Source organism: Piliocolobus tephrosceles, chromosome 16 (genome assembly GCF_002776525.5).
Source record: "Piliocolobus tephrosceles isolate RC106 chromosome 16, ASM277652v3, whole genome shotgun sequence".
Lineage (NCBI taxonomy): Eukaryota > Metazoa > Chordata > Mammalia > Primates > Cercopithecidae > Piliocolobus > Piliocolobus tephrosceles.
Window position 1 is genome coordinate 9821061 of NC_045449.1, and position 15295 is coordinate 9836355.

Genomic DNA, 15295 nt, shown 5'->3' on the forward strand with positions numbered 1-15295 from the left:
TTAGGGTTCCTGGCTGGGTCTGAAAATTAGACAAAGACAAATTAACAGGAGAAAAAGCATGCAAGTTTATTTCATAAGTTTTATATGACGTAGGAGACTTCATAAGGAAAGGAAGACCCAAAGAAATGGTCAAACATGCATATTTTTATGCTAGGTTTGATGCAAAGTGGACGGTCATGGGAGAAGTATGATTGAACAAAGGAGATCTAATGGTCATAAACTGGGGGAAATTTAACAAGCCCTGTTTGTACAGACTCTTGTGTCATTGTGTCTTCAGAAATAAGGACATTCCTTTCCTCCACCTCTCACATGAGGGTCTTATGGTCTGCTTCAGGAGGAGGTCAGAAAATCCTTCTTAGGTTTCATGACCTGTTTCAGGGGAGAAGGGTGGGAGAGTCAGATAGACTTTCCTGCTCCTGCAGTTTTCTCAACTTCTTTCAGCTTAAAATACTTAGTATGTCAAGGTGCCATATTTTAGAGTACCACGTTCTGAACCCCATCAGCAACCAAAGAATAAAAATGTTACAAATTCAAGTAAATTTGATAAAAAATATTGAAATTATATGCAACTGAAGGTCAGGGATGGCTTCTTTAAAAATAGTAATAACTAAAATGTATTGATCATTTATCATGTGTCAGATACCATTTATTCTGAGGGTTTACCCTATGCTATTTGTTTAATCCTTGTGACAGCGCTGTCAGGTAGATGCTATTACTATTATAATCCTCCTTTTACAGATGAGGAAACTAAGAGAGGTTAAATAATTTGCCTACAGTCATAGCACTAATAATTGGCAACAGTGAGATTTGAACTCAGGCCCAGATACTCTTCCTGTACCCTGCTGCCTTTGACTACAACTCCTTCTTTCCCACCATATTCACTCATGTGCCATAAGCAGATGCTCAATAAATATTTGTTGGATAGTTAAATGATTGCAATAAATGGGACCATTTATTTAAATAAACAAATGGTTATGGATGAAAATGAGCATAAACACAGTCTGTAAGAGTAAACCACTATTGCTATTTATAGATTTTCTTCTGGACAGGGACACAAATAGTACTTTGTCTAAGGAGAAGTTAGAATAAGGTGAAGGGTAGACAATCCCTTCATGTCTCCATCCAGAAGGGTGAGTGGCACAAAACTTTATTTAAAAATTGTTATTCTTTACAGATCATTCCGTACTAAACGAAACGTGGGATCAGGGAAACAGGAAAAGGACGGTAGTGGGAAATCCACATAAACTCCGAACTTTAGTTACTAGAAATGTACCGTGTAGGTTTCTTAGTTTTGACAAATGGGCATGGTTATGTAGTATGTTAACATTAGGGGAAACTGAGTGAAGAGATGTAGGAACTCTCTGTACTGCCTTTGCGAATTTTCTGTAAATCTAAAATTATTCCAAAATTAAAAGTTTATTTTAGAAAACCATAACACTGTAACATAGCATCAGAATAAGCTGATGATAAGACACAGGTCTGCCTGGAGGCATATAAGTCTGTGTCGTGAAAACCCAGATCACGCAGAACAAGGGTCACAAATTCAGACTCTTACAAGGGTCAAGCAAGTAACACAACTGAGTAGTATAAGCCGGGAGGGGGCTGGAGGCCACAGACTCCCTCTAAATGGACAGCCATTGCCTGGCTGCAACCAACGATTGCCAAGCAAGAATTTGAGCCCAGTGTTGACAGATCTCCTCATTTTTCAAAAGAAGCCAGAAACCTGGACACTTTTGCTAGAAATATTATTACTGAAAGATGACTCCAATAACAAAAATTGCTCCGTGGCCTAAGCAAAAGTTGTCTGCAGGTCAGTTACCATCCGTGGTCACCACTTTGTAACCTCTGGACCAGAGGGCTTTAAAAACACTCCTGGAGATACAAAACCCTTGAAGTGTTGTCTCACGGGGACCATATGAATGTTGCCTAGTGAAGTGACTTCTGTAGGGGTGGGTGTTAGAGTGGGAGTCGATCTGAGCTCAGCTCAAGAGAACCACATAGCCAAGGCCCATGATTCCATCTGTCTGCTCATCAGCCTTTCCTGACAGTCAAGGCTCCGGTTCACAGTCACATGGCCAGGTGGAGTCCCTCCATCCTGGAGGCTCCTGCACTGCTTTAGATCCTTTGGGGGCACGAAGGTGAGGTTGTTTGTTTCATTGATAATGTTGCATTTGAATGGCCCTTGCAGACATAGGATTCGCAGTAAGCTCTTGCTCTTGGACAGAGTTAAATCTTCCTTAAGAAACTCCCCCATGAACTGCTAATGCCACCCTGTTTTTCTACACCTTTAATTCCACAGGATCTGAGGGGAAGTTCCTCCTAGTCTGGCCCCTTTACAAGAAGTGACCTAAGCTAAAAAAAAAAAAAAAAAAAAAAAAAAAAAAAACATCTTTACAATTACGCTCCTCTTTCCCAATGTGGATAAGACAGTAGCTTTGTTCGTACCCTGAATATGAGTCATCTCTGCTAATGTAGTTAGTTTTAAATTAAGAAGCAGCTCAACAGTAAAGAGCAGTTATTTCCAAACCTGTCTACTTCTCAGGATCCATGGGGGAGTTCCTTAAAAAGTCCACATCCGGCCAGGTGCAGTGGTTGGCACCTGTAATCCCAACACTTCGGGAGACTGAGGTAGAAGTAGTATATCACTTGAGGCTAGGAGTTTGAGACCAGCCTGGGCAACAACATAAGACCCCCATCTCTATAAAATAAGATAAAATAAGATAGGATAAGATAAGATAAGATAAACAATTATCCCAGCACAGTGGTGCACACCTATAGTCCCAACAACTCTGGAGTCCGAAGCAGGAGGATTGCTTGAACCCAGGAGTTCAAGGCTGCAGTGAGCTAGAATCGTGCTACTGTACTCCAGCATGGGTGACACAGGGAGACCCTGTCTCTTAAAAAAAATTAACTTCCTAGGACCCAACCTCCAGAGGTGTGGATTCAGGGAGTTGACATTGAGGCCCAGGAAACTATATGTATATATTTTAAGAACTCTGTAAGGAATTTTAATAGTTGGCCACGTTTGGGAACCACCAGTATGGAGCATTTGGGCCCCAGCTGTGCACTTTACACGTGGGTGGCACAAGGAATGTTTGTCTTTTTCGTGTAGACTATATACAACAGCGAACCTCCACGCAGCACTTTTTATGAGTAGGATCAGTTTTTCATTTCCTGCAGCCCTCACTATCACCAGGGTTAAGGGGCAGCGTGAGGGCTGATAGCGAAGTCCAGAAAGGAGTCTGTAGGTCGGAACTGAAGGTCAGATGCCCCACATCCAGCCTGAGGTTTACTACTGAGTGTCTGTGTGACCCTGGGCAACTCATTTTCTCTCCTTTCTCATGGTAACACTGGAAATACTGATGTTGAAAGTCCTGAGTAAAGAAAGATAGATGAAACTGCTAGCCAGGCGATAGGAAACTTAACAAACCTGGTAGGGGTGGAGTGTCCCAGGGTGGTAGTCACTTGTATGGAAATCTATCCATCAGGCAAAACATTAAGAGCTGCAGATATATGATAATAGATACGGGGGAATTCATTCAATTCATGTTTTCTGAGCATACCCCATGCATCAAGTGTGGGAATACAGCAGTAAACAAGACCACAATGGCCCTGAAGCATTAAATGTTGTAGTCAAGGAGGAGACCATCTGGGAAACAATGATCGATATGATAAGAGCTGCAACAAAGGCATGGCACAGAAGAGCAGGAAGTGTTGCCTGTTCCCCATGTGGCTCTCATGACTGCTATTTGGTTGTCATTTACAGATTGGCAAAATCAACACTGGTCCTCATTCCTTTATTGGGCGTTCATGAGATCCTCTTCTCTTTCATCACCGATGATCAAGTCGAAGGATTTGCAAAACTTATACGACTTTTCATTCAGTTGACACTGAGCTCCTTTCATGTAAGTAGGAATCTGAACCAAGATGCCTTGACTTTGGTCAAAACAAAATGCATGTGGCCCAAACAGGCTCAGAATTAAGGAGCCCATGGATGAAAATAGAATTGTAGCATCAGCAGCCTTTATCAGTAAGGGCCCTTGGCATTATAATGGCATGCAGATGGGGAAGTATTGCGTCGATCCTGCCAGCATGATTCAGTGACTAAGAAGGGGGAAATGGTCTCTTTCCTGGATGGTAATAGTTGGTGTGACTCATGATCATATTAACTGTGAATGTCAATGTGAAGCCTTTTATTAAGTGCCTATTTTTGCTGGGTTCTCTGCAGAGCATTGTGCAAAGTGAACATTGTCTGTGCTTCAGGTGACATGTACGCAGAATGCAACACAAATTGGGTAGGGACTGATGATTTCAGACCAGGAGGCTATTGAACTTTGACAGATGTGTGGGAGCTGAAACTAGGAACAAGAGGCCCACTGTGGTTGTTACCTGGGAATCTTTTGGTAATCTATTGCTTAAATTATTATCTATTCCTTAGTGTCTTGAGATGGCAATCTTTTTAAAATTATGTTTCATGATTCTAGGAGTTAGGAATCTAGGCAGGACCCAGTAGGGGTGACTAACTTCTGCTTCTGTGATGCCTCCTGGGGCTGGAACTACCAAGATGTCTTCTTCACTCACATGACTGGTGCCTAAGTTGGGTGGCTCAAATAGCTGAGGCTAGTTTTATTTGGGTCACATTTCTGAGGCCTCATTTCTCAGTGTCCATGACATTCCTTAGACATGCCATGTGTTTTCTACTTGTGGTCTCTCCACAGGATAGGGCAATTCAGGGCTCCCAAGAGTATAAAAGCAGGAGCTGCCAGACGTTTTAAATGCCTATGCCTGGAACTGGCACAGTGATGCTTCTTCTGCATTCTGTCATTTAAAGCAAGTCACAGACCCAGCCTAGATTGAAAGGGGAAGGCCCTGCACAAAGGCATGAATCCTGGGAGATGTGGCTCATTAGCGAAGGCCACTAATGCCACAGATGATCGCTAACAGCACAGACACAGCCAGGGTCTTCATAGAGTAGTAATTTGAAAATGAATCATCTTTAAATGTTGGTGTGGGGACAGGACTTCTGGGTTGAAGGAGAGAGGCTCTAGCAAATCTTTTCCCCAAAAAGCAATGATAAAATTGGACAATTGTCAATAGCAACCATTTTGGGACCCTAGAAATTAACTAAAAAAAGAAAAAAGGGAAATGAGAAGGATTCGTTTAAGAAAAATTACTGAAACTCAGTAATAACAGTGGGAGTCTATGTTATTTTTGTCTGGGACTGCTTTTGTTCTCTAATCCCTGCTCCATCAGTGAGGAAATTCTAGTGAAAACTAGCAGCATCACTGAGGAGGGAGGCTGACTTGATTTGAATCAAAGAGCAGGAAAAGCTCTCATCCTTGGGCATTGCCAGATACAATAGTCATCTTGGTAACAAAGGAACAAGGAAGGTCAGTGTTAAAGCCTGAAGTTATCATTCTCTCTGGGGTGAAAAAACATACTGATGGGCTAGCCAGAAATTTAACAGGAAGATTTGGGGAATGAGACAGCCACAGTGGACCTTGACAAGCCCCCACATATTTCTCAGGTTGACTGGAAGGTTGTGTACATGCATAAGGTTGCATACACACTCAAGAAGGACCAGAAAGGACATTCACACACTTCTGGCTGAAGATGAGTTTCTGCACACATATAGAGGAAACATGAGTGGGTCTGGTGGAAAGTAAAAGCCAGGGGAGGCTTTAAACTGAACTTTGAATGTGTTCTCCAAGTGACACATGGATCCATTGGCAAAGGGTATGGAAGCCTTATGGGCTTGAGGTGTTTGCAAACAACTTCTGATCAATCATTGGCTGATTATTAAGCTATTGTAAACAGCATCAGAAGACCAGACTTAAAAATAAATACCAAAAATTTTTAAATGAGCATAGACATCACTGGCTATATACCACAGCAGAGACAGATTCCACAGAACTAGTAGTATAGACAGTTTTCAAAACAAATAACCACCACCACTCCAGGGATGGGGATTGGGGAATCAGAATCCTGAGTTATTATAATATATTATCTGAAACTTGCAGTTTTGTACAAAGCCATGTGAGATCTCCAAAGAAACAGAAAAGTGTGACCCATACTCAGGATAAAAAAAAAAAAAGCAGTCATTAGAAACTTTCTGGGTGGGGTGGGGGATGTCCAGATGTTGAACTTATCAGACAAAGACTTCAAAGAAGCTATTATAAACATGTTGAAATAATTAAATAAAAGGTTGTTGAAATAATTAAAGGAATTCAATTATCTCCATTCAATAGAGAACAATTATAAAATAAGAACCAAAGGGAAATTCTGAAGTTGAAAACAACAATAACTGATGTGAAAATTTTACTAGGAAAGCTTAGATTTAAGATTGCAGCATAAATAACCCATGAACTTGAAGATAGGTCAATTAGGTTATCCAGTCTGTGGAACAGAAAGAAAAAAGAATGAAGAAAAATAATAGGGCTTCAGAGATCTATGGAATGCCATCAAGCATACCAACATACACATATGAGAGTCCCAGAAGGAGAGTAAAGATAGAAATGGTAGAATAAATATTTGGATAAATAATGATTGAAAACTTCCAAAATTTGAAGAAAAATGTTAATCTACACATCCAGGAAGCTCGATGGACTCCAAAAAGCATAAAACAAAGAGATTCATGCCTAGAAACATTACAAACTGCTGAAAGCCAAAAATAAAGAGAAAATATTGAAAGCAACAAGAGAAAAATGATTCATTACATATAGGGACCAATGATACAATTAACAGCTGACTACTCATCAGAACAATGGAGGCCAGGAGCCAGTGGTATAAAATATTCAGAATGCTGAAAGAAAAAATTTGTCAATCAAGAATTCTAAATCCCGCAAAAGTATGTTTCAAGATAAAGGTGAAAATGAGAGCAGTTGGACACAGGAAGGGGAACATCACACACAGGGACCTGTTGTGGGATGGGGAAGGAGGGAGGGATAGCATTAGGAGATATTCCTAATGTAAGTGATGAGTTGATGGGTGCAGCACACCAACATGGCACATGTATACATATGTAAAAACCTGCATGTTGTGCACATGTACCCTAGAACTTAAAGTATAATAAAAAAAAAAATTTTTTTTTTGAGATGGGATCTCGCCCTGTCACCCAGGCTGGAGTGCAGTGGCCGGATCTCAGCTCACTGCAAGCTCCGCCTCCTGGGTTTATGCCATTCTCCTGCCTCAGCCTTCCGAGTGGCTGGGACTACAGGCGCCCGCCACCTCACCCGGCTAGTTTTTTGTATTTTTTAGTACAGACGGGGTTTCACAGTGTTAGCCAGGATGGTCTCGATCTCCTGACCTAGTGATCCACCTGTCTTGGCCTCCCAAAAAAAATTTTTTTAAGACATTATCATAAAAACAAAGACTGAGAGAAATCATTATTGGCAAACACCCCTTTCAAGAAATATCAAAGGAAGTACTTCATGCTAGCAGGGAATGACAAGAGACAGCAACTCAAATCCATATGAAGAAATAAAAAACAGTGGAAAAGGTAGATACATAGGTAAATCTGAAAGGCTATATGTAGATTTTTTTCTCATAATTGATTTTAAAAATACAAGATTGTATAAAATAATAACTATAAGTTGTATTATTGGGTTTATAACATATAAAGATCTAATACATATGACAAGAATATCACAAGAGAAGAATGAGTAAATAGAGATATATAAGAGAACATTTCTATATTTTACCAGAATTTGGTTAGTGTTAATATGAAATAGATTGTGTTAAGATGCATGTTGTAATCCCTGGAATAAACACTAAGAAAATAACTTTAAAAAATGTATTTAAAATACTAGCAAAGGGATTAAAATGGTACACTGGAAAGTGTCTATTTAACATGAAACACTTTCAGCCTCATGGGATTCGCATAATATCCCTACAACGGATAAATTACTATACCTATTTTAAAGATGAAAGAACTGAGGCTCAGAGGACTTTCACATGCTGACATATGTCAGAGATGAGGTTTTTATTCAGAGCCCCTGCCTGTAACCACTATGCCATAGTGCCTCTCAGGGGCCTTATGAAGATTAGAACCAGGAGACACTGAGTTCCCCATACCAGTCTTAAAGGTCAAGTGCTGTCTGATATATTGGAGCAATAAACCAGACAGGGTGAAGTGCTGAAATTTTGTATGCAGAGCAGAGAAAATGTGTCCACCCACCACATGCTCACCAAAGGCCAAGGAGCCAGAGCCTGAAGTGTGGTATGAGCAGTTGGACAATATGTTTTTCCCTCCTGTTGGAGTTGAATTCTTTGTGGCTTTGAATCAAGACAGAGGATCCACAAGCAATTTTTTTTCCATTATGAAAACATGTTTAATTTATTTCAGTCTTTTGGGGAATTTCAAAAGATAAGGTTTAGTAATTTGGGGTTTTTGTGTTCCTTGGCCATAATCTTCTTTAAAAGATAATCCTAAATTAGAGGGGAAAAAAAACTCTGCAGCTGTTATGTCGTAATATTTGGTGGACTTTTTCTCCTGAGGGTACGGTCGGGCAATGTGAGCCCGTGATCACCTGATCTCACTCACCCAAAGCCAGGTAAAGACCAGTTATTTATGTGGAGCTATGTGAGGCAGATTTCTGAGAAAGAATCTGAGCCTATTAGACTCTTCTGCCTTGGGAGGATGTGTTGGTCATCTGATTCTGCGTAATAAACCACACCAAAACTTTATGGCTTAAAACAGTAACCATTATTATTATCATTTTGAGATGGAGTTTTGCTCTTGTTGCCCAGGTTGGAGTGCAATGGTGCGATCTTGGCTCACCCCAACCTCTGCCTCCTGGGTTCAAGCCATTCTCCTGCCTCAGCCTCCCGAGTAGTTGGGATTACAGGCATGAGCCACCATGGCCAGCTAATTTTTTTTTTTTTTTTTTTTTTTTTTTTTTGTATTTTTCGTAGAGATGGGGTTTCTCCATGTTGGTCAGGCTGGTCTCGAATTCCCAACCTTAGGTGATCCACCCACCTTAGCTTCCCAAAGTACTGGGATTACAGGCATGAGCCACCACACCTGGCCCCATTTTAATATTTTTAATGATTCAGTAGACTGGGCTGCTTGGGGTCAGGGTAGATAGTTCTTTTGATACATGTAATTTTTGTGTGGGGCTGCAAACGTCTGAAGGCCCAATTGGGGTGGCACATCCAAGACGGTTCATTCACATAACTAGACATTGATGCTAGCTGTTGAACAGGACCTCAGCTAAGACTGTATAGCTCAGGGGGCCTCAGTTCTCCTCCATGTGGCATCTCCATGTATCCTGGATATCTCATAGCATGGCGGCTGGACTCTCAGGGCATCCTAAGAGCAAACGTTCTAAGGTGGAGGAAGGAGAAACCTCCAGCCCTTTTAGGACATAGGCATAGAAGTCCCAGAGTGTCACTGTTACGACATTGTATCAGTAAAAGGAGTCACAAGGTCATCCCAGATTCAAGGGCAGAGAAAACTTGGTCCACTTTTTGATGTGGAGAGCAGCCTGAGCCCACAGAAAGAAGAGGAACCATTGGGGCCATCTCTGGAGACTAGCTACCAGCATGGAAGATTTGTTCCTGAAGCCAGCTGGCGCTCTGCTCATCACCCTGCACTGCTGAGGAACGTGAGGAATCAAAGTGACTCTGCAGGGTGTTTTGTACCAGGACTGAGCCAGAAAACACACTTAGAGGGCTTGTGTGTGGGCAGAGGCCTCCCACCTTCTGAATACTCTTCCCGTGTTTCCCTGCATCCCACCAGGCAGAGGCAAGAGCACGGGTGGGCAGATGTTGGGGGAGCTCCATTTGGTGGATCATTTTAGAGACTCCACCATGGAAATTGGCAAGAACAGGCATCAGCCCTAACAGCTTCCTTTTCTTGCTGCTTTGGAGGGCCCTTTACTCTTCCAAGAGCCTACTGCTCAGAGAGTTCCACCAGCCTCCTGCAATCAGTGGAGCTTTGGAGAGGCTGCCAAACAGCGGTGACATATGAAGGAAGAGCCATGTGTTCTGTGGAACCCACTCCCTTCACACTTGCTTAATCTAGAATGAGAACCAGACCCTAGGATGTTCCTAAAACTGTGAAGCAAGCACCCGAGGAAGTGAAAAGACACATTTGTCATGTGGAATCCTATTTTAGCCAACTTGTTTGTGAGAATCCTGGCACCCTGAAAGCCAGATCCTCTGATATCATGTGCCTGGAGGCAAATATTACCTGTCCCGCCAACCACATAGGGCAGCTGTGAACCTCTGACCAGATTGCATGTGTGAAAACGGTTAACTGGTAACACGATGCCCCTGTTATGGAAGCTATAGCCATGGAATATCTAGGTGCGTAAGAGAAGGGAAATTCCACATTCATGGGCAGAATCCAAGCATTTGGTTGATGTCGTGATTGTGAATGTGGAGATCCTGGTCTGGCTCCCGAAGGGACGTGCTGAACAAGGCTTACATAAGGAAGAGCAGAAAAGCCTTCCCCAGTGCCACGTTTCATTATCATCAAGAGATACAAGAGGAGTCAGCCTGCCGTCGGGACCTTCACCCTGTAGTTGGAAATGCATCCTTTCCCTGTGAGTTCTGGCATTTTATAAGAGTCTTTGTATAAACGTGCAAGTACTTGGGCCATGTGCACACATCCAGCTCCAATATATCAGACACACTGCCGAAATGCCACAGACCCTCACATCAGTTAGGGACAGCCAGGATAGGTAGGTAATCACAGTGACTGTCTGACAGATCAGGATATGTAGGAGCCTGAGAAAGACAATGGAAGCAAGCATTCACTGGAGCACCTTTGATTCCAGCCCATTTGGGCTGAGTATTGTGGCGATGGTCATCCTGGAACATGGGAACCACATGACTGACAACCCTGCCAGAAGCTCAGAGAGAAGGGAGGGTCAGGGACTGAAAGGAAAGAATGCAAGTCAGGCAAAAAAAAAAAAAAAAAAAGGGCCAGGTGCAGTGGCTCATGACTATAATCCCCACACTTTGGGAGGCCAAGGCAGATGGGTCACCTGAGGTCAGGAGTTCAAGACCAGCCTGCCCAATATGGCAAAACCCCGTCTCTACTAAAAATATAAAAAATTAGCCAGGTGTGGTGGCGGGCGCCTGTAATCCCAGCTACTCGGGAGGCTGAGGCAGGAAAATTGCTTGAACTCAGGAGGCGGAGGTTGCAGTGAGCTGAGATCATGCCACTGCACTCCAACCTAGTGACAAAGGTGAAACTCCGTCACAAACAAACATTAACCAGTGCCCACTATGTGCAAGTAGGGGGGCAACAGTGACCTTGCCCAGTATTTGTATAATTGAATGAATGACACAAGGTCTTGGGGGTTTTATCATCATTGATCCATGTGCACCTGTGAACACGTAAGCAAACACCTAGGGTGATATGTGGGTGCGGCGGGGGTGGGGATGGCGCTGAAATGTCAAAGCAAGAGCAGATGCCATGGAAATCCAAGTTAATATAACTAGTATGACTAATTCTAGTTATCGCAAGCAATGCAGTTGCACGCCTTTTCTGGGGACTCCTACGACCTGTGCAGGGCTTTGGATGTTGCCAGTAACTCTCAGACACATCTCCGGAGTCAGATTTTATGCCGTGTCCTCCTTTCGTTTCAGGGGTTCCTGGTGGCCTTGCAGTATGGTTTTGCCAGTGGAGAGGTATGATTTCCACGTTGCCATCCTGGTTGCATGTGAGGCTGGGGCTGCAATCCTGCAACCTCTGGAGGTTCCTGTGGATGTGATGGTGCTCTGGGGGAGTGTGCAGTGACCAGCTTGCGTGGGGATAGATTTGTATTGTGAACTTCCAGTACAGAGAACAGGGGGCAGCTTAGACAAATGGAAAAAAATGTGTCGGATGGGTATAAAGGAGTTCAGACCCCAACACTGGCCCTGCTGAGATGCAAGGAATATTCAAGTGTGACAGAGGAAACAAGCTTGAACCTCGGAGTCCAAAAATCTGGATTCACGTCTTGGTTCACCCTTAGGAGCTCTGTGAGTTAGCTGGGTTGCTGCACTTCGTTTAGCCTCACTTTCCTGATCAGTAACATGGAAGTAACAGTCATTCCTGCTTTGTAGTCTTGTCCTGGGTATGCTGAGCACATAGTAAATGCTCAACACCTAGGAACTATGATTACATTTAAAAAAAAATAGTTTTTTTTTTTTTTTTGTTTTTTTTTTTGAGACAGAGTCTCGCTCTGTTGCCCAGGCTGGAATGTAGTGGCATGATACCAGCTCACTGCAACCTCTGCCTCCCAGATTCTAGCAATTCTCTTGCCTCAGCCTCCTGAGTAGCTGGGATTACAGGTACCCACCACCATGCTCAGCTAACTTTTATATTTTTAGTAGAGATGGAGTTTCGCCATGTTGGGCAGGCTGGTCTCAAACTCCTGACCTCAAGTGATCCACTCACTTCAGCCTTCTACAGTGCTGGGATTATAGGCGTGAGCCATGGAGCCTGGCCTATTATTACTTTTAGTTATTCATATTATTGCATAGCCCAACCAGCTCTCTGCTTCCCTGGGAAAAGGTTTGACAGTGGGAGGGGCAGAGGCCAGAACAGGTGTTTTCTTCTGTCTTTAGGAGTTGGTAGAGTTTCCAGTCCCCTTTCAACCTCCTCTTGCCCTACTACAAGTATAAATATTTATTTCTATCTCCTCCTACTAGAACGTAAGCTTCCTGACAGCAAAACCATCTTCTGTTTTGCTCACTGCTGCTGCTTCTGTATCTTCACGCAGGGGGCTCCTTACCCGTCAAGCAGGTTTCAGCTCACATGCCACCCTGGCAGAGTCCTTTCCTAAACACCATATCTTAAGTTTTTGTTTCTTTACCACATTGTCCTGCTTAATACTGTCAGTGTCATTACCACCTGATATCTTTATGTATCTTTGTTTCTCCTTGTCTCCCCCAGTTACAAGGTAAATTTCCCAAGGATGGCACAGACTAGCTTCTCAATTAATATTTGCTAAATGGATACATGGCTAAATGACTCCAAGACGGTAACCTCTCCCTTGTCTCACCCGGCAGGTGAAGGCTGAGCTGCGGAAATACTGGGTCCGCTTCTTGCTAGCCCGCCACGCAGGCTGCAGAGCCTGTGTCCTGGGGAAGAACTTCCGGTTCCTGGGAAAATGTCCCAAGAAGCTCTCGGAAGGAGACGGCGCTGAGAAGCTTCGGACGCTGCAGCCCTCGCTTAACAGTGGGGGGTTCCTACACCTAGCCATGCGAGGTCTAGGGGAGCTGGGCACCCGGCCCCAACAGGACCATGCACGCTGGCCCCGGGGCAGCAGCCTGTCCGAGTGCAGCGAGGGGGATGTCACCATGGTCAACACCATGGAGGAGATTCTGGAAGAGAGTGAGATCTAGGGTGGAGTTCCACCACACCGGCTCTGCTCCCAGGGACTCTCAAGAGGGCCCAAGAAGAGGAAGCAGAGCGGACACACGTTGCTGGGCACGGACTCATTCTCGTTCCATTTGCCATGCCACTTTGATGTGAAGGCTATCACAAGGTTCTTCAAGCTCTGTATGAAAGAGGCTGTGTGTCATGCTCACAGCCTTTGCCGGCTCAATAACCCCCACGAGTGTGTTCCAGAATGCCCACCAGACCCTAGAACCAGGCTCTAAATTCAAGCAAATGAAGCGCCACCATGAAGAGAGGTGTCCTGTTACATAGAAGCTGGCCAGTATCTCTTTCTTTACCTCTCAGGGTGCATGCTTTCCATCTGAAGTTGGGTTTAGGGTGCATGAGAACCTTCCTAGGAAGCTTTTAAAATGCAGAATCCTAGACTTGTGGCTAAGATTCTAAGACCGTGAGTCTGGGACAATGGCCAGGAATTGGAGCTGTTGAATAAGCATCCCAGGTAATTCTGCTGCAAGCCCACCCTTGGAGAACACTGGACAGGGTGGGAGGGAGCTAGAAGCGCCCCCATGTGGCCATGGCAGGATGCTGCAAGAGACGTTCTGCTCTCCCAGCTCAGCTGGGGTGTGCCTGCCCTCCCTGGACAGTTTGTAACCCCATGTCACCCGCCAGAGTGCCACTCCTCTCTGCTCTTCCTCTCCACTTGAGTCTTGCCCCTCTCTCTCTTTGCCTCAATTCTCTGTCCCTGTGCAGCAGGAGTTCTGCTTGATCTTCCCTTTGAGCATCAGCCCCAGTGCCTGGGGACCCTCTGAATGTTGTCTTTGGTCCATTTCTCTCCTTTCTGGCTCTATCTACCTTTCTGAGGTTGGCTTCTACCAGCCTGATTTACACCACCATCCTCCTGGGGCAAGGAACTCCCCCACCATATTTGGTTTGCCATTGATGCATTGATGGTCACACCTGATGTCCCAGGAGGTTGACCTATAACTCTCCATGGCCAGCGTCCCTGCTGATCAGAATTCTGTTTGCCCAGTGGGAATAAATGCTGAAAGCAAGAGGATCCAGGTAAAGCAATAGGACTCTGGCTGGATCTGGACATGCCCAGGGCAGCACTGAGAGATCTAGGACTTCACATCCACCAGCCTGTGGGACCTTTCCTGCCTACTGTGACCCATGGAGGCTGAGAAGGGCCCAGGAAGTTGGGGTCAGGTGCAGTGACTGAAAGTATAAGGCAAGAGGCTGTAGGAAGATCAAGGGAGGGACATCCTTTGGAAACAGTGTGTTAACGCACAGGAGTGTCGCTTTCATGGTATATAAAATGCATGTGTACGTGGGCGGGGTATGTTGCTATGGGACTAAATACCACCTTATCTTTGGGGGAGTCAGTATGATACTCCTCAAGCAGGGCTGCCATATTTAGCAAACAAAAACATGATACTCAATTAAATTTGAATTTCAGACAAATAGTCTTCTTGTATAAGTATATCCCATGGGCATATTTTATCTGAGATTGGAATTTAATCATGCGTCTTGTCTTTTACTGGCAACTCTGTTTTCAAGGATACTTTGCCACAGGGCTGGGACTAGGGTGAAATAATCAAGGCACTCATCTCTAAAAAACTCAAAGTAAATGATAAAAATAAATCGTATTTTAATGCAATATTCTAAAAAGAAACTAACAAACTACAGCCCATGAGCCATTTATAGAAATGAAATTTGATTGGAACCAGAGGCAGCATAAGGGTGAGGCAGGAGAGGCCCAGCTCCTGCAAGTGCAGGCTGTGGTCCTGACTTTCAAATGTCTATCAGGGACTTTGTTTTTTTTTGAGACGGAGTCTCGCTCTGTCGCCCAGGCTGGAGTGCAGTGGCGCGATCTCAACTCACTGCCAGCTCCGCCTCCCGGGTTCACGCCATTCTCCTGCCTCAGCCTCCTGAGTAGCTGGGACTACAGGCTCCCGCCAC

The 15295-nt window shown here is 44.2% G+C and overlaps 1 protein-coding gene across 2 annotated transcripts in view; it reads left to right on the forward strand.

The window, feature by feature from the left end:
• Nucleotides 1-15036, forward strand: part of GLP2R (glucagon like peptide 2 receptor) — a 68545-nt gene extending 53509 nt beyond the window's left edge. For both annotated transcript variants that reach the window (XM_023190898.2, XM_023190897.2), the window contains exons 11-13: nt 3767-3905; nt 11599-11640; nt 13006-15036. In XM_023190898.2, coding sequence (XP_023046666.1) covers nt 3767-3905; nt 11599-11640; nt 13006-13341 — 517 coding nt within the window. In that variant the 3' untranslated portion in view covers nt 13342-15036. The remainder of the gene's footprint in view (nt 1-3766; nt 3906-11598; nt 11641-13005) is intronic.
• Nucleotides 15037-15295: the final 259 nt, after the last annotated feature.